Genomic DNA, 17,929 nt, shown 5'->3' on the forward strand with positions numbered 1-17,929 from the left:
TTGAAGATATTTACACAACCCTAAGAACAATTTTATTTCAGCTCTCAAAGGTGTGGATGTAAGTAGGTTGGTAGGGGTCACTGTCAAATTTTCAATGTAGGGAATCATTCAGAAAGATACTGATGTTATAAAATGTCTTAAAAGCATATAATTAAATTGGACTAAAGGACTCCTTAAGTCTGGTTTAATTCTGCATTCTATCAACTAAAAATTTCTTCCAAGATTTTCTGCAGCTCTATTATAGCAATAAATTTTTGTTCATCAATGAAGACTCTGCTGTGCTTCACTTTTGAAGACATTTAAGCATCTCGATAAACTGCAGATTAAATTATGTGGTTTATGATGTTAGTGTTAAGTGCACTTTATTGGTTTATAATATTTTGAAACTTGGTGATTTGTGTGTAATGTCTCTTCTGTCCATTAACCAAACTTTGACAAAGAAAGAAAATTTCCTGTGCCCATTAACCAACAGAACTATAACACACACACACACACACACACACACACACACACATACACACATGCACTCACATGCACACACAATAGACATATACCATGATAGGTATGCAAAGATCTTCAAAATGGAAATAACACACCAAGTTTCCTTTAAAATTGCTACTTCTATGCTTAAAGGAATAAAATGCTTTATGTGATCATGATGCAATTAGGAATAGCTTGTCACCCATCTATCTCATCAAGAGACATTTGACATCAGTCCAATGTTTAGGATGAGCCAAGCATATATCTGAATTCAAATTAAAAATCCTACAGTAGTGGTGGTAAAAGAAACCTACCATATAAACCCCCGAAAGTCATAATCTTCATCACTTTCATCGCATGCCCTAAGTATCTTCAAAAAAGTCATTTTTAAAGTACAAGAGACAGAATGAGAATATTTCCAAAGCCTATTTGCCATACTGCTTGCAAAGAAATTCATTTGAATAAATTTACACTAGTTCTTTTTACCTGCAATACTAAATTTCAGCTCATTTCACAGCTGTATCCATATAGCAGTCCACACTGAATATATCAGCTTAGCTGCTTGCAGACAAATATAATGAGGCAGGCAAGTTTTCATTTGGTCTCTTTCTGGGAAGAAAGGGAAAACTACAGCTGGAATGCAAGTATCCCTGTACAGGACATTGCAAAAGTCAGCATTTCTATTGTTGATAAATTTCAATTCAAGAAATTATATCAGCTCACATGCTTGAAAGAGAATCCCTGAAATTAAAGGTAGACTGCAATACTGTGTCAAGACACAGTGCAAATGGTCAGACAAGGGAGGTTGAACAGCAATGAAGAACTTTAAAGAGAAAGTTGAAGAAACCTGGGACTGTGTAAGAGAGGGAAAAGACTGTGTGTGTGTGTGTGTGTGTGTGTGTGTATGTCTGTCTCAGAGAGAGTGAAAAAGAAAGAATGCACTGTGGGGTATTTTGGGAGACATAAAGGTAAAAGAAGATTTATGATGTTCAGTGTAAACTCCTGTTTTATTTTCAAGAATATCCACAGTAAAAATCTATATAACTTTTTGAAAAGGAAAGAAAAAAAGATATCAATACACTGAAACTGAACATTGAACTGGAACTTAAATTAACATTTCATATTTTAATTTGGTATATATGACAGCAGAATGCATTTTGATTCATTATACACAATTGCAGCACAACTTTTCATTTCAGTGGTTGTACATGATGTAGCATCACATCATATGTGCAGTCATACAGGTACCTAGGGTAATGGTGTCCATCTCATTCCACCATCTTTCCTGTCCTCATGCACACTCCCCATCCTCCCTCCCCTTTGCCCAATCACAATTCCTCCATTTTTCCCACACCTACCTCTCCCCATTATGGATCAGCATCCACTTATCAAAGAGAACATTCAGCCTTTGGTTTTGGGGGATTGGCTTACTTAACTTAGCATGATATTCTTCAACTCCATCCATTTATCTGCAAATGCCATAATTTTATTCTCTTTAATGCTGAGTAATATTCCATTGTGTATATATACCACAGTTTCCTTATCCATTCAGCTATTGAGGGGCATCTAGTTTGCTTCCACAGTTTAGATATTGTGAATTGAGCTGCTATGAACATTGATGAGGCTGTGTTATTATAGTATGCTGATTTTAGGTCCTTTGGGTATAGACCAATGAGTGGGATAGCTCAGTCAAATGGTGGTTCCATTCCAAGTTTTCTAAGGAATCTCCATACTGTTTTCCACATTGGTTTTACCAATTTGCAGTCCCACTGGCAATGTATGAGTGTTCCTTTTCCCCTCACATCTTCGCCAACATATATTGTTGTCTGTATTCTTGATACTGCCATTCTGACTGGAGTGAGATGAAATCTCATTGCATCATAAAGCAATATGAGGATATCCTTGTATTTGATAATAAGGCAATAAATTCTTTAGATAAAAAATATTATTAATATGTCACATCTGAAGAAAGTATAAGAATAAATTATAAAATCTCAAGAACACTATTAAATTCTTAGTCAATATACTAAATAGTTTAAATATTTACCAAAATACAAATCTGTAATCACTTACTGTATTTTCCTATGCTCGTTAGAAAGCATTAAATTCAAATTTCTGTCATCAACTATTATTACAACCTAAAATGCTAATTAAAACCTTTGAGACTTACTCTTCACAAAACTAAAAAATATTTAATCTTGGCTTCTTCAATTAAATGTATATTGGAAGTATATCTTAAAATATATTATAGAAAATTTCATTTTTGCGTATATCACAACTAAAAACACCAAGATAGATGCTCCTGGCTTTAAGTGTTTAGTAAAAATGAGGTATAGGTCATATAAACCTCTGGCACCTCAGTTTCCTTTCACTAAAGCAGAGGTGTATTACTTCTTGCTCTATATTAATTAAGTAACTATGAGGAATTAGTAAAAGAACATGCAGGCATGAGTGCTTGGAGAATTATTTAGTACCAGGAGACCACAAGGAGATGTTGTTATTCCATCCAGCAATTTAAAAAAAACAAAAGGGTGACTTCCAGAATGGACTAACATTTGTATACATAGTTTCTCTGCACATTTTAAATAAAAGTGATAAAGTCATCCTGCTTCTTGAAATCATCACCGGTCTCTTACCCAAATTATTATTTTTCTTTATTGAAGCCATCACTATCTAATCACACAAAAATCCAACAGGAGCTTCTACACATCCTAAAACGTGTGCTCATAATTTTTTCAGATTTTCCTCTTAAATGTTCTTTTATTCCTATGACATATGTTCCCTGAGAACATTCTTATATTTTTTAGCTACTTGGATTCTAAATAAGTTTTCTTGAATGGCAATTGCATACTAACTGAAGTTCCCAGAAAATATCTGGATTGTTGCTGTTGGAATTTTAAAATTCATGGCTCAAATAATCTATCATTTTCTCAAATGATAAATATAATCACCGTAAATTGCCATAAGATCCAGCATTACTTCTTCTCGTAAGTATATATTCACAAGATATGAAAGTATATGACCACCCAAAAACTCATCAACAAATGTACATAGTAGTATTATTCCAAATAGCCAAAATGTGGAACTAAGCCAAATTTCCACCAGCTGATGAAAACAAAATGTGGTATACTGATAAAGTGATAGCATATTCAGCAATAAAACCAATGATATATTGAGATAAGCTGCAATATGGATGAACCTGGAAATCACCAAGTCAAGTAAAAGCCATTCACAAAGGTATAATTCCATTCATATGAAGAGTCCAGAAAAGGCAAATCTATAGAGACAGAGAGTACATAAGTATCTGTCTAAGTCATCACGTGATGGCTAAGGGATACAGGTTTGCTGTAGGAGGAATGAAAATGTTCTAGAATTGATTGTGGTGATGGATGCACAACTCTCTGAATATACTAAAAGCCATTGAACTGTACACTTTAAATAGGTGATTGCATAGTATGAATTATATCCAATAAAGCTGTTAAAAGAATGGCTCTCTAGTAGCAATCCCAAGTATTTAACACATGGCCAACAAAGGGAATTCATTTATATAAAACACAAATGGCACAAGAGTCATTTTTTTCCTGTAATTTTCATATTTTTCATATAATACTCAAATTAAGTTAGCTTTGAGATAATGCTGTCCAGGTGGAAAATTACTTCAAGAAGATTGATCTTGAAAGCTCTGAAAACTTTCATCATGATTCAGTAGATCATAATGCTCATGATTCTGCAGTGCTTGATCAACCAAGGTTGAAAACCCACCCTGTCTGCTCCGTAATATTTATTCTCTGCTTTTGGAACTTTCACAGCTGAAGCAGTTCAAAACTAGGTCTCTTATAAAACAAGCCAAGGGAGCTGAAGAAGTTACATTAAATCTTACAGTAAGAGACAAGGAGAGAAATGTATCTTAGCAGCAGTCAAAGCTTTCCTTATGAATTATTTGATTCCATAAATCCAAATCCATTTTGATGACTCTCCCATTAAAGAGATGCAGTCACCACTGTAAACTGTCAGAAGGAGCTGTTTTATAGAGCAACTGAACCTCGTGATCTTTGTTGCATTTCCGTGATGTCCTTATCAGCTCAGGGGCAGCAGATGCATTGGTCCTATCTCCTCTCACCCCACAGGCCTATGAACTAATGACAAATGAAGCACAGTGGATGCAGAAGGGTGATGGCTAGAAATATGGCTAATCAGATACTTGTATTTGAACATGGTGTTCCACATACTCTCATGTAGTTATTCTCTAAAACTAAAAAAAAAAAAAAAGTATCTTTGGAATGTATTTTTCACCCACATTTTAAAGTTTCACATTGTTCAAGGTTTGATATAATTTGTCAAAGACAGAGTTCTTCAAACAGTGCCTGGTAATTTTGGCCCACTAGATATTGCTGTGTTGTCCACTGATACTGGAGCCCTCTCTCTAACCAATGGCAAATGATGGGCCTGCAGCAGGGTTACAGTAAATGTGTTGCTTCTTAGTCAACCAAGTCTACAACAAAGGTGAGCACAGCCACCCTCAGACCATGCCTGGGCCACTGCCCTCATCTATATTCTCTATAACAGATCTCTCAGAGAAATAGTAAATTTAAGGTTTATTTATTTTAATAGTGTTCTAATGAAAACCACAGAGGAAAAAAATGTCAAAAATCTTAACTAATTAATCTAAAAGAATACTACTGCTATATTTGAAAGTATATTTAATTAGCATTATTTAAGATGGTATTTCTCCTGGAAAGTTTGCAAGGAAAATTATAAGTTAATTTAGTTGAACAATCATAAAATTTATAAATTCACATTTGTCTTAACATTAGTAAATGTATTCTTTCATTGCTGGCAATATTTTACCCATACAAATATACTTGGTCTCAGACAACAGCAAACACAGGCCAAGCTTCTTAGTATTACAGCTGATACAGCCATCCATCTATTCATTTCTCCAAATACATGCCCACCCTTCTTCCCATCCCAACTCATTCCCTTCTTCTTCTTCTTCTTCTCTTTCTTCTTCTTCTTCTCCTCCTCCTCCTCCTCCTCCTCCTCCTCCTCCTCCTCCTCCTCCTCCTCCTCCTCCTCCTTCTTCTTTTTGGTGCTGGGGATTGAACACAGAGCCTTGTGCATGAGAGGCAAGCACTCAAGCACTCTACCAACTGAGCTATATCCCCAGCCCAACCCATCATTTCCTTATTTTTAATGCCACAGATTTCTGAGTGTCACTGTATATATGCCATTTCATTTCTTCACAAGTGTTCCTTCTCTACCTGTAATTCTTTTTATAACTTTGGTCCATTTTGTAAACTTTTTTGAAACTTGTGCTTTATGAAAGTTTTCCTTCTGTCTCCTGTGCAAGAGAATCACCCTCTTCTGCTATTCTACATCTATATATGCTTCTATTTTTTTGTAATAAGTTCCTTAGCTTGAATCACCTATTTATACTTAATAGGAAACTCCAGGAGAGAGAGGTTCATGTGCTATTCATGTTTGCTCACCTGCACCTGCTACAGAGCTTGCCATAAAATAGACACTAAACTCCTGCCAGTTCTACTTAATTGAACCTGACTGACACAAACTGAGAAAGGAAAAGGTCACCTAATTCCAACTATAGATAGAGTCACCTGAAGTTGTTCAGTGTGTTGTCTCTGAATAAACTGACTCCCCTAGAAAACAAAAATATTCTATGTAGTTCTATTACCAGTAGTGCCTTAATGATATCATAATCAATATAAACTATTTACAAGTTATCTGTTATATAATTGGTATGCATGGATATGCTGGCAGACAGATATTATTAGAAGAAAAGTATTTCTTAGAAATTGTGCAGGCACTGCAGTTTCTAGACATTATTTAGGCACCAGAGTGGCTAACACAGGAAGATGGTTAGACATAAAAAAATCTTAAAATAAAAGCTCTAAGTTAGTGGGAGGCAATTCAAGAACTTGTGTATTAAGAGCTTTTATAAGAGCTGGTTCTTGATGAACATAAAAGTTAGCACAAAATTATCTAAAACAAAAATTTAACATAAGCATTTGTGCAATTAATGTTTTAGTTAAGTACTCATAACTGCACACATTTTTAAAAGCCACTACTCTAAATATCATATCTAGAACACATTTTAGGATGTACAACTTCCACAATGCCAGATAAATTATGATGAAGTTTCATGTGGCAATTTAACCATAAATGATGGTGTTATTTGTGTATGCATGGCTGCATTTATGCATATATGTATGCAGATGTATGTGTGTGAATATACTTGTAATAGTTCATTATTGTTCTAATCCTATAATAAATTTACAAATGCTTCCTAAATTTTAGAAAATGTACAGATTAATGAGTTTTAAGGCCTTGAACAGTTAAAGAGCCATCTTTTTTCCAAGTGAGAAAACAACACTTCAATTTCATTTGGAAGATTTGAATTATAAAGTATATTGAGGAGGACATTATACACATATTAGACATTGCACTTTGTATTATAAATTATACATATATAATATGTACATTGCATTTTAGGAGAGGCAACTTTAGTATTAATTATACTATTAATTGTCCCTACTCACAACATCACAGGATAAGAAAGTCTTGCTAAGAATATTCTCAGGTGTTTCCACACAAAGGAATTTTGGAATATACAGTCCCACTTAAAAAGTCACACCTTCAGCATTTCCAGCAGGGCAAAAAGATAAGCACAATCACAAGTAAAAATAAAACTCTAAGGAAGAATGTCTCTGTACTTAAAAAAACTATACTTCAAATAACTTTTCCAACAATAAGGCTGAAGGGTCTGCAATAATGCTGTTGATTCTGACAACAGGTAGAAATTGGAGCAATGTGAGATATAGAGAGGCTTGAGATGCACCACCAGATCTAAGCAGGAAAATCAAAATGAGGAAGGAAAGCCAGGGCACAGACTGTCCCAGTGAGAACACATTAGCAGTTCACACCAGGATCACACCCAAGCAAGAGTTACTATCTGCTGAGTATTGACTTGTGCCAAGTGCCATCTAAGTATTCTACAGGTTTATCTCAAGTTATCCTAAAAATGATCATACCTAAGGTATGGCTGAGGAACACAGGCAAAAAGAGCTTAGAAGTCCTATTCTTAACAAATGACAAAATTGAGTCAAGATGCACATGTGTCTCGCTCAAATATTTGTTATTGTGTATCTCGTTTTATTTTGCAAACGTATGCAAATGCACAGAAGTGTATATTGATTTAGGTACTTAGATATCATGCTTCCTTCATTCCAAGCTATGGATCCAATTATTTGAGAAAATCTCTCACTGTCAGGGGAAGGTGCTTGATAAAGTAGACATCTGTGACATTTGTAATTGCACGACATGATGTTGGAAGAGAAAATAAAACTAACCTTTAAATAACGTGACTTAAATAGCCACTATCTGTGTTCTGATGCCACTTTTAACAGGCACATTATATAACATACCTGGAAACACATTCATCTACAATACTCAGAATAGCCTATCATTGCTGCTGCTATCATAGCGCAAGAAATTACTTGTTCCCAGATTGCACACCGAGGAAGCCCTGCACAACTTAAATTATTTCCACTATGCAATCAATATCTTATACATTTGCTTGAGGAAATTAGGTTTCCATCAAAGTCTCTCTATATTTCTAAGGGAACTACTTGGAAAGTGTACTATGTTTCTACCTCTATGCACACAGAAGATCTGCTTCAGAGTCACAGTTCAAACAACTGCTTTCTGGTGGTGCTCAACACATTATGTCAATAAAGAAATCTCAGTAGCAAGTTGCCTGGACAACCTGGTTCCCACATCAATTTACCAGGACTTCAGCACAATGTAGCTCCACTGTTTCCTGCACGTACAAGATATTTTTCCCCAGCCCATGGCCTCCTCTATGCAATAGCATGGAAATGTAGATATATAGCCACATGATTTATTAACTAGATCAGAGTCAGCTAGAGATATGGCAGGCATGTACAGCACTGGGTGGGGAGCATCAGAAAAACTCATTTATTGAAGGTGGGGATGCAAAATGATACAGACATTTTGGAAGAGTTTGGCAATTTCTATTAAAAGCAAACACACTTGCTACATAATTCAACAGAATGCTCCTTGGTATCTACCCAAATAAGTTGAAAATGTATATCCACACAAAATGTGTATATTCAGACTACCAGCACTTGAGAGCAACCAAAACATAGATGAATGGCTAAGTAAACCTTAGAAAATCCATACAATGCAATACTATTCAGCATCCAAAAGAAATGACACAGAGAAAAGATAAATGCTTATTGGTAAATGCAAAAAGTCAGTCTGAAAAGGGTATATACCATATGATTCCAACAATGTGACACTGAGAAAACACATAGGGCAAGAGTTAAAAGACAAGTGGTGGCTAAGAATTTGGGGTAGGGGAGGTTGTGAAGGATGAATAGATGGAGCACAGGAAATTTTTTATGGCAGTGAAAATATCTGATAAAATACTGTAATTGTGGGTACATTACAGTCTTTATATATATTTCACAATCTACAGATGTATCATACAAGGAGTGAACCCTAATATAAACCACAGAGGTTAATTAATAATGTATCAGTAATGGTTCCACAAATATAACAAATATATCAAATTAATGTGAGATTTTAATAATATAGGAAAATAGGAGGATAATGGGATAAAAGAGAACATAGTACTTTCTGTTTAATTTTCTGTATTAGACTTCCTCAAAAAGCCTATTAAAAATAAATTTAAAAGAAGCCAAAACCATTTGCCCATTTTCTCTTTTCTCACAGTCTCATTTTCCCCAAAAACTTTAGCAGTCATAGTTTTTCCTTTCAACAGGCATGCAAACTAACTCCTTCTGCGTGGACCATTCATCTCTGACATCTGTGACTTAAACTCCCCTAACATTACTCTACTACAAGTGTCCTTTGGAGATTGTTGTCCCCATAAAAGAAGTTCAGTTTTGTTTTCTCCCCAACTGCCCTTGTTTTTTTTTTCCTGTAATATAACTGATGCAATAATATGGAACCAATATTTATGATTTCATATACTAAACTGTGCAAATATCAGTTAGCTCAATATTTCTGAAAGATACAACAACATCCTTTTGGTTGGATCCAAAAGCATCAGAAGCAATAAATAGGTTGCTTTTTAGCATAATTGTTTCAAATTCTGTCATTTTCCCCAACCCTCTAATATGCTTTTAATTGTTATATCACTTCCTCTAAATATAAACTTTCTTATTGTTTATGTACTTGGGAACTAATTGCATTTTTAAAAATTGTCTCATTCATCTTAGTGCATTCTTAACTGCTGGTGTGAAATTCTGATAAAGAAAATTTAAAAAGATCTCTACCTTATGGCTCACACCTTGAATTCACACTCTGTGCTGTTCTTGTGACAGGAAAAATATGGTTTCTCAAATGCTATTTTGCCAATGTGCATTTCATTAAAGATCTTTTGTTAATATCATATGTTTTTTATTAATTTTAAGGAAGCCTGTTTTACATATTCATTAGACTAGGGGACTGCACTGTCCAACATCACTGTTCTGATTTATATCAGAGGCTGAAGGGCTTTAGTTCCTTTTGAAAAGGCCAAACCACAGTCACACTTCACCAATAACCTAATCCAAATGTCATCATCTCATCCTAATGCCATCAGACAGTTCACAATGTGACAATATGGGCAGAAAAAATTCTGGTTATATACAACCCCATGACACCCTTAATCTTAGCCTTCATGTGACTTCTGTCATTTTGCAAGCCAGGCAGCTACCTACAATTCACATGAGGGGCAATCTGAATTACCACAGTTCCATTAAATATATTGTAGCTTCACAAAACTATCTGATTGACTTTTCCAATGCAAATAATCAATAAATTCTTAAAGAATTTTTGAGCAATAATTGTGTTACATATACAAATAATTTATCTTACCTTAAGACACTTCTTCCTATAATTATGAATATGTCTTAATATTATAAATCTCCAGAAAATACTTGCTCAGCCTTAGCATGTATTGAGATAAACCAGTCAATAGTCAAGGGACTAGCATCTTCTACCATATTGGAGATGAAAGAATAATGTTTAGCGAGATAAAATAATTTAGTAGGTAACATGGATAGAATATTCAATCCATGTTGCTCAGGATCAGCTGATCTTGGTGCCCACCCTATGTCCACTCTTGTCAATTCTCCTCCGTCTAATGAGAAAACTTGAGTCACTTTCTAAAAGCAAGTTGTAAGCACAGCTGAAGCTCAAAACACTTGTGATAGGATAATGCTACACTTATGTATGATCACCAGGAATGATAGCCCTCTCCCCTTTACTACTTAATGACTGGAAGAATTGAGAGGGATATTTTCCCTTACACATTACAGAAAATTTTATATTCTGATTAATAAGACCTATAATATAAGCACACAATAGAAAAAGTAAAGAATAATATTTGTTTTTATTTTAAAGAACAAAGGTATAGTTTAATGCAATTAATTGTGTAAACAACTCTGCAAATGTCAATAATAGTATTGTCTTGCACAGAATTAACCTAGTTCAAAAATGTTTAATTTGAGGAATATTCTCCTTGAGAGAGAACTCATACCTAACAAAAACCCCATCACCTGAATTCTGAAAAATGGCTAGTAGGTTACATGTTTCTTAGATTTCAATGTAACTTTGTTACATTAAATATAAATTCGATTATCTTTTTAAATTTAAAAAAGGAATCTCTATGAGAGACATTGATAAAAGTTTGATGCATTCAATATTTCCTATATAACTCATGCTAAGTCAATCACATTTTGCTCAATTCAGTCCATTGACTCTCAGTTTGGAATTTCTAAATGGATATAATTAACTACAATTATTATGAAAACATCCTCATATTGAAGAATAAAAAAATTACCAAACTCTCTACTACTTAGAAATCATGGTAGTTATTCATCTTTCATATTATAAGTACTTTACTTTTGTATATATGAAATAAGTTTTCTAATTATTCAAATACAAGTTACCTTTCAAATTACAATGACATAAAACTTGATACTTTTAATTTTGTATTTCAATAAATATTTTCCAATATCTTAAATTCTGAGGTTTTTCTCTACTATAAAACAATAAAAGTGTAGTCAGGAGACTTTATGTTCTTATTTATTGAACTTATTTAGTACTATACCTTTTCAACTATGTTATTAATCAAACAAGTGTAGATGTCTACCACTATACTGCTCATGCTCTTTCCCAAAGCACTGCTTTCCTATCAACTTCTCATCTGTCTTACTATTTTCTAAAATATTTTATCATCTATTTCCTAACCTTTCTGAACTTTTCTAGTTTTTGCCACTGGCTCTTTTATACAACACCTCTTCCATTTAGTGTCTATTGACATTTTCCTTAGATCTTTCTCAGCCACTTTTATTAGTTTCTCTTCTAGGTAGCTCTTAAAAATCTCAATATTCTTTTTTAAATTCATTTTTATTTTTTAGGTACTAGGGATTAATTCCAGGGCTTGGTGCATGTTGTACAAGGACTCTGCCACTGAGCTAGATCCCTAGGCCCTAAAATATCAATATTATTTGTGAAGTGTTCTGGCTTCCCAAAATTTTCCCAGTATCCACTTCTCAGTATTTTCTTCTTTTAATGAACTCCTCACTCCCATGACTTGAATTACCATGTACTTACTGAGTCCCAAGTTTACACCTTTGGCATAATTCTTCCTCTTACTCATTTACTAATATTCCCATTAAAGATAATCATCTGAATAGGTCATTCATTGCTACCTCACGTTCAATATATTTTATTAAAATTATATTTGTCTTCCCAACTGTTAGTCAGACTTGCATATCTGTGACCAAAATATTTGATAAGACCAACTTGGTGAAGGGAAAGTTTATTTTGACTCAAAGTGTCAGGGGTTCAGTCCATGGTTGGTTGAATCCATTGCTCTGGGCCCAAAATAAGGTAGGACTTTATAGTAAAAGGAGATGAAAGAGGAGCAAAACTCCCTTTGTGGTGGTCAGGAAAGGGTCACAGAGAAGATGAATGCTTCCAGGGCACACCTCCAGTGACCCACTAACTCCAGCCACACTCTAACCATCCAAAGTTACCACCTAGTCTCACAATCCAATCATTTCTAGTCTCACAATCCAATGATTTCTCCTCCAAATATTCCTGCATTAATACAGGAGCATTTGGGGGACATCTTATATCCAAACCATACTGCCAACCCTAATAAATTTGCCCTTCCTCCTTTCATAGCCTTTTCTACCTCTACAGGCATAATGGAGACCTTGATGGCATTTTTTTCTACTCTCCTTGGAGGGTACAGTAAGAACTAGCTTAGATTTAGCGTACGTTTCCTGTAACCAACATATTATTGATCTTCTACTCAGAGTTTCCAATGGCTTTCATCTACTTGTAAATAAAATTTCCACGTCTTTTCCATAGTTTTCTTTCAGTCTAGTCCCAGTTCAGCTCATGGGTGTTAAATCTTTTCATTCTTACCAAACTTCCTGCACATGAACTGTGATAGCCACTGCTTTCAAGATGTAGTAATGCTGTCATCTTTTTAAAAATTTTTATTTTCTCTCTTCCCTCTGCCTTCCACTCTTAACTTGGTAAAAATTCAACTAATCCTTCCATGAGCAAGATCAAATATTAAATCTTCTTTGTAAACTTTCATATCTCATGTATCCACTACATAACTTATCTAGTCTGATAATGTTCCATTCATGAGTATGGTATGCCATGTTGCAGTTGCATAGTCACACTGGTGTTTAAGTTTCTCACTGGCAGACATCCTATCCCAGCTCTTCATCCAGTGTGACCTCCAATTCAATAATCTCACCATTAATGTGGTTCCCTATGAACTTCTATACTAAGGTCAAGCTAACATCACTGGAATAGGCATCCTGAACTATCTCCCCTTTCTCTACCAGTTCCCTTCCTGCCTTTCTTTTCTTTTGTTTACATTAAATGTCTTCATTTTCATCAAATGATAAACATATGATTCTGTCACCTCTATGTCTTCATTTATAATGTATTTCTTTCCTTTAAATACTTTCTAGTTACCCCAAGTACTTTCAACTCCTTTATAGATACAGTGATGTATCCTTTCCCACTGGGGAAAAAAATGAAGTGGTCATTATTTTGCTCTTCATTTTATTCCACCATGTTTCCGCATCAAACCAAGGATCCCCATTATAGAGGCAGCATTATTATCCTCATCATACTAGCTTAGAGTTTTCACATAAGGGTTACAAAATTAGTCTCCCACAACAACTTATTTGATCTTCACAATACTGGGGAGATCGAGTTAAAAGAAGGTTTTAACACATTTATATGCAGTTGAGAAAACCAAGGGTCAAAAGTTAAGTGAACTGCCAACACTCCTATAGCTATTGGAAGCTGGAACTGGCACTCAAATCAAGGTCTCCATCTCCTTGCTCCTGAGAGCTTTCCACTATTTTAAGCTGTTTATTGGCTTGTGTTCCCACCATGACATTTATGTTGACATATATTGGCAACTCAGACGCTGTACAGTGAATGTTGTCTAGGCTCTCTTCAATCTGAATTACTGCTTGGCTTTTGTAACTTTGATGGTACAAATTTCAACTAGGCAGGTACAGCTTAGTCCAACACTTATTTACCTTAGAAGCTCTTACCAATCTTCCAGATAATACCACTTAGTGGTAAATTATAGTATGATTAGTGTTTGTCATTGAAAATGAGATTTTGAAAAGTAAAGCCATGGCTTTAGCAACAAAATAGCTTCAACTCTTCATTTTAAATGCAAATACATTAATTTGATTTCTTTTGCATGCATTAATCAATCAATCTTTAAAGTGTTAGCAAGAATCATTTTGCTTTTTCAAATATGTGTGGGTAGCTTTAAATATTTCATGGCAAATTCTGTGCTTTAGCTTTAAATAAATTTCTGATTAATATAAGTTGCTGGATAGATATAACTTCTTTGAAAATCCAAGGTATTAGTGCAATTGATCTGTTTCTTCAGCAGGGCAGCAGAGATGGGCTGAAGCCAGGAAAGAGAGGACTCTTTAACTTGTTTGCAACCCCAAGATGAATACAGACTTCCCCCTTTCTACCACATCCCTGTTGATGTTTAGGGATTGCTTTGGAACTCTTAAAACATCTCCAGCTCTAAGCAACAGAAATAATCCTTCACCTCTTGCTTTTTTTCTATGAACACTGGAAGTCTCAGGTTGGCTAAAGAACTCTCAGTGTCCTTTAATGGACAGTGAAAGCAAGCCCGCAGGAGAGGGGGTGGTCATTCCTCACTTGGTATTGTTTTCCTGCCTGTCACCACTTGCTTCACTGTGACTTTCAAACACCTCTCAGGGAAGTACTGAGAGGCAGTTAGCTATTGCTTTTGTTGGTTGTTTGAGAAACAAAGCAAAAGAATTCTCAAGGAAGGAAAAGTTTATAAACAAACATCCTAATAATTATAGACTTTAAAAGTCACGTCACTCATTACAAATTGAACTATGCACAATCTTCCTGGTGAGTGCCTTGGAGTACCCTTTGCTTTAGACTGTCAGAATTGCCCTCACTTGTCTTGTTTCGAAGTGTCCCACATATCACAAAGCTATACTTAACAAAATCAACTCTATATCCATACATATTGCTGCACTAACCATCCTGTTTGCCCAGAGACAGAATATAGACTGGGGCTAAACTGCTTGTTCTTTGCCAGAAATGTATGTTAGGAACTCCTAATAGAACGAGAATCCAGAGGTTAAAAATATTGCACTTCATCATGAAAGTGCGGCGTTGTCCTCATTAACTGCAGAACTGCGAGAGAAATATCATTCCAATGACTCACTGTTGCCTCTTTAGTTGTTATGTTTTTCTTTCCTAAGAGCATCGGACATGACCTAATTTGCTTGCAGGATTCATACTTTTTATCTTACAATCCCAGCACAATCCGGCCATCTAGAAGCACCAAGGTCCCTTCCGGAGCCCAGCAGCTCCCTATCGTGGACCCAGATGTGAAGATGGAAGGAAGGGACAACTCCATGCCACTTACCAGTCTTCCACAGATAGAGGGTGGGTGCCTCCGCCTCTCTCTGCACCGCAGCCCCGCGGGCGCCCGGGCACAGCAACAGCAGGAGCAGTGGCAGCGGCAGCAGCTGCAGGACGCCCCGGCGTGGCCTCGCAGCGCCCCGGCTCCTGGACACCGAGCGCTTCCTTTGCAGCCCCATGCTGCCCGCAGCCGCTCCAGGGTCCGGATTCGCAGTACGTTGGTTCAGCAGGGAATTTTTCTTTCCTTTCGGAACGTCTTCCCAAGGAGTACAGAAAGCAAAGCTCTTTCCTCCTATTGTTCCTTTCAGATGAAAAGGAGGGAAAGAGCATCTAACACCAGGGAACAATAGCGTCCGAGGTGGCCGTGGACACAGCCGCCGCCGCCGCCGCTGGCGGGGATGCTGCGGTCGCTGCCATTCCGCGCAGAGTGGCAGGTCCGTGCAGCGAGGGAAGCAGCCGTCCGCAGGGGGCCCCAGCTGACTGAGCAGGTCCGTGAGGTCTGGGAGGCAGCGCAACCCCCGCCGCCAGCTGGAGAGAGAGGAGGGGGGCGTGAGCCGAAAGGAGTGAGAGGGGGCTGGAGGCAGGGGGAGGTGAGAGCGCGAGGGCGAGAAGGGGAGCCAGGAAGGCAAGAGCCGGCCGCCAGGCAGCACCCAGCCAGGGCATATCCGCCCAGAGAACTCCTGTGCACATGGTGCGGCGAAATAGGTTTGTAAGGGTACACCAATAAAAAGGATCATCACCCGGCAGGCTTCAGAATGATGAATAACTGCCATTGAAATTCATCGTCACCCAAGGAGTCAAAGGGTAGATCTAGTGGCGTGTTATTCTTGGTGCATATTTGCACAAAGCATCGGTGTTGATAATGTATTTTTAAGCTGTGGCTTCTGAATTACTTTATGTGAGAAACACTATGATCAGATACAGAAAACACAACTACTACTTGCTGCCAACATGCACTTAAACTCTTTCTTCATTGTTGTTTAACTTAAAGTAAGCCATTCTCTTTTTAAAACTGAATTCATACTTAAGAAGCATGTACAATGCTAAGTAATGACATCAATAAAATTTCACGAAAACTAATAATCATAAAATTATATTTCAGGTATGAAACAAAGTACTCTCTCTGTTAAAAAATACACTACTTCTAAGTATCCAGAGAGTTGTGAATAGAAACAATAGGGCAAATTAAGTCAGTAACATTGTTTGGATAGCTCCTAATTAGTGAACTCTTTTCTTAAAATTGTGACAGAAATTTCTCTTAATACTTAGTGTAGAAAACCCTCTTTCATTATCTAAGTTAGGAACCACATGGTTTTGTGTCTTTTGTTCTTTGTTGTTTTCACCTTCTTATATCATGTATCAATAGAAGAATGGGTGAAGTAAAATTATGCTTTTTACTTTCTCCCTTTCCCACAGTAATAATTGTTTATTATTAATTTATTTCCTAGTAAACCTAAAATCAAGACACTTAGTCAATAAAAAAAAAAAAATGTATCAGCAAGCATAAAGCCAAAGAAAACTCTTCTCATCTGGTTAGAAATTTTCTGCCAAATAAAATTAAAATTTTAAAGCAGGAAAACAACTTAGAGTAAATTTTATGAATTTACTCCAAGACAGAGCAACCCAGGGTTTTAAAAGGAGGAAGCTACTGTTTCTGAAAGAGGAAACCTTCCATAAGGCTCCCTGGGGACACTTGTCATTTTGTGGTGCTTTCCAGACACAGCCCTCTGCATGCATTAGATTAAAAGCAGGTTTGATCAAATAATTCCCAGGTCCTGCCTGTTTAAGTATTCTGACATCAGAGGAAATTAGCTTCATAGAAGGTTGCAAATTTGGTCTTTGTTTACTTTTCACTCTGTTAGGCCTCTAAGAGGGAATTAAAAGCTCAGAGAGCCCTAGCTCTGTGTCTGTGATTAGGAGAGATAAACTAGTGTGGATTACTATTTCTTCACTGGCAAAAAACAGGCAACAATCAAAAGATTATAGGTTGATAAAGAATACAAAGGAAGCCTGATCCTACCTAATGTACAGCTCCCAGAAGGAGTACTTCTTTCAACAGTAACACCACAGAGGAAAGTGAGACTGCTATTGCTTCCTGGGTTCTGCCCTGGTCAGGAAAACTCTGTACAAAACCACTCCACAAGAAGCATTGTCCTACCATGTCTGTTTATATTTCTCAGCTATTGTTCATGTCCAGAGAATCCTATAACTCTGACACAGGGAAAATGCACATTGGAGGTACTCTGTTAATAATAGCTATTCTAAGTTTTCTTGGGAAGCCCAAACCTATTCACCATATGGAAATTCATTATATAACACAGACAGGACAGGGAACATGAGGAGTCAAGTTAGTATATTTTCATGTGCAAGACAGTCATCCAGCCCTTCACAAAGCCATCAGATGCCATAATCAATAGCTCAA

The 17,929-nt window shown here is 36.3% G+C and overlaps 1 protein-coding gene across 1 annotated transcript in view; it reads right to left on the reverse strand.

Annotated features, from left to right (window-relative positions):
- Positions 1–15,686, reverse strand: part of Thsd7a (thrombospondin type 1 domain containing 7A) — a 395,278-nt gene extending 379,592 nt beyond the window's left edge. Inside the window, exon 1 of the mRNA XM_027926470.2 lies at positions 15,512–15,686. Within this exon, the coding sequence (XP_027782271.2) occupies positions 15,512–15,686 (175 nt within the window). The remainder of the gene's footprint in view (positions 1–15,511) is intronic.
- Between the last annotated feature and the right edge of the window lie 2,243 nt (positions 15,687–17,929).

Source organism: Marmota flaviventris, chromosome 1 (genome assembly GCF_047511675.1).
Source record: "Marmota flaviventris isolate mMarFla1 chromosome 1, mMarFla1.hap1, whole genome shotgun sequence".
Taxonomy (NCBI): Eukaryota; Metazoa; Chordata; class Mammalia; order Rodentia; family Sciuridae; genus Marmota; species Marmota flaviventris.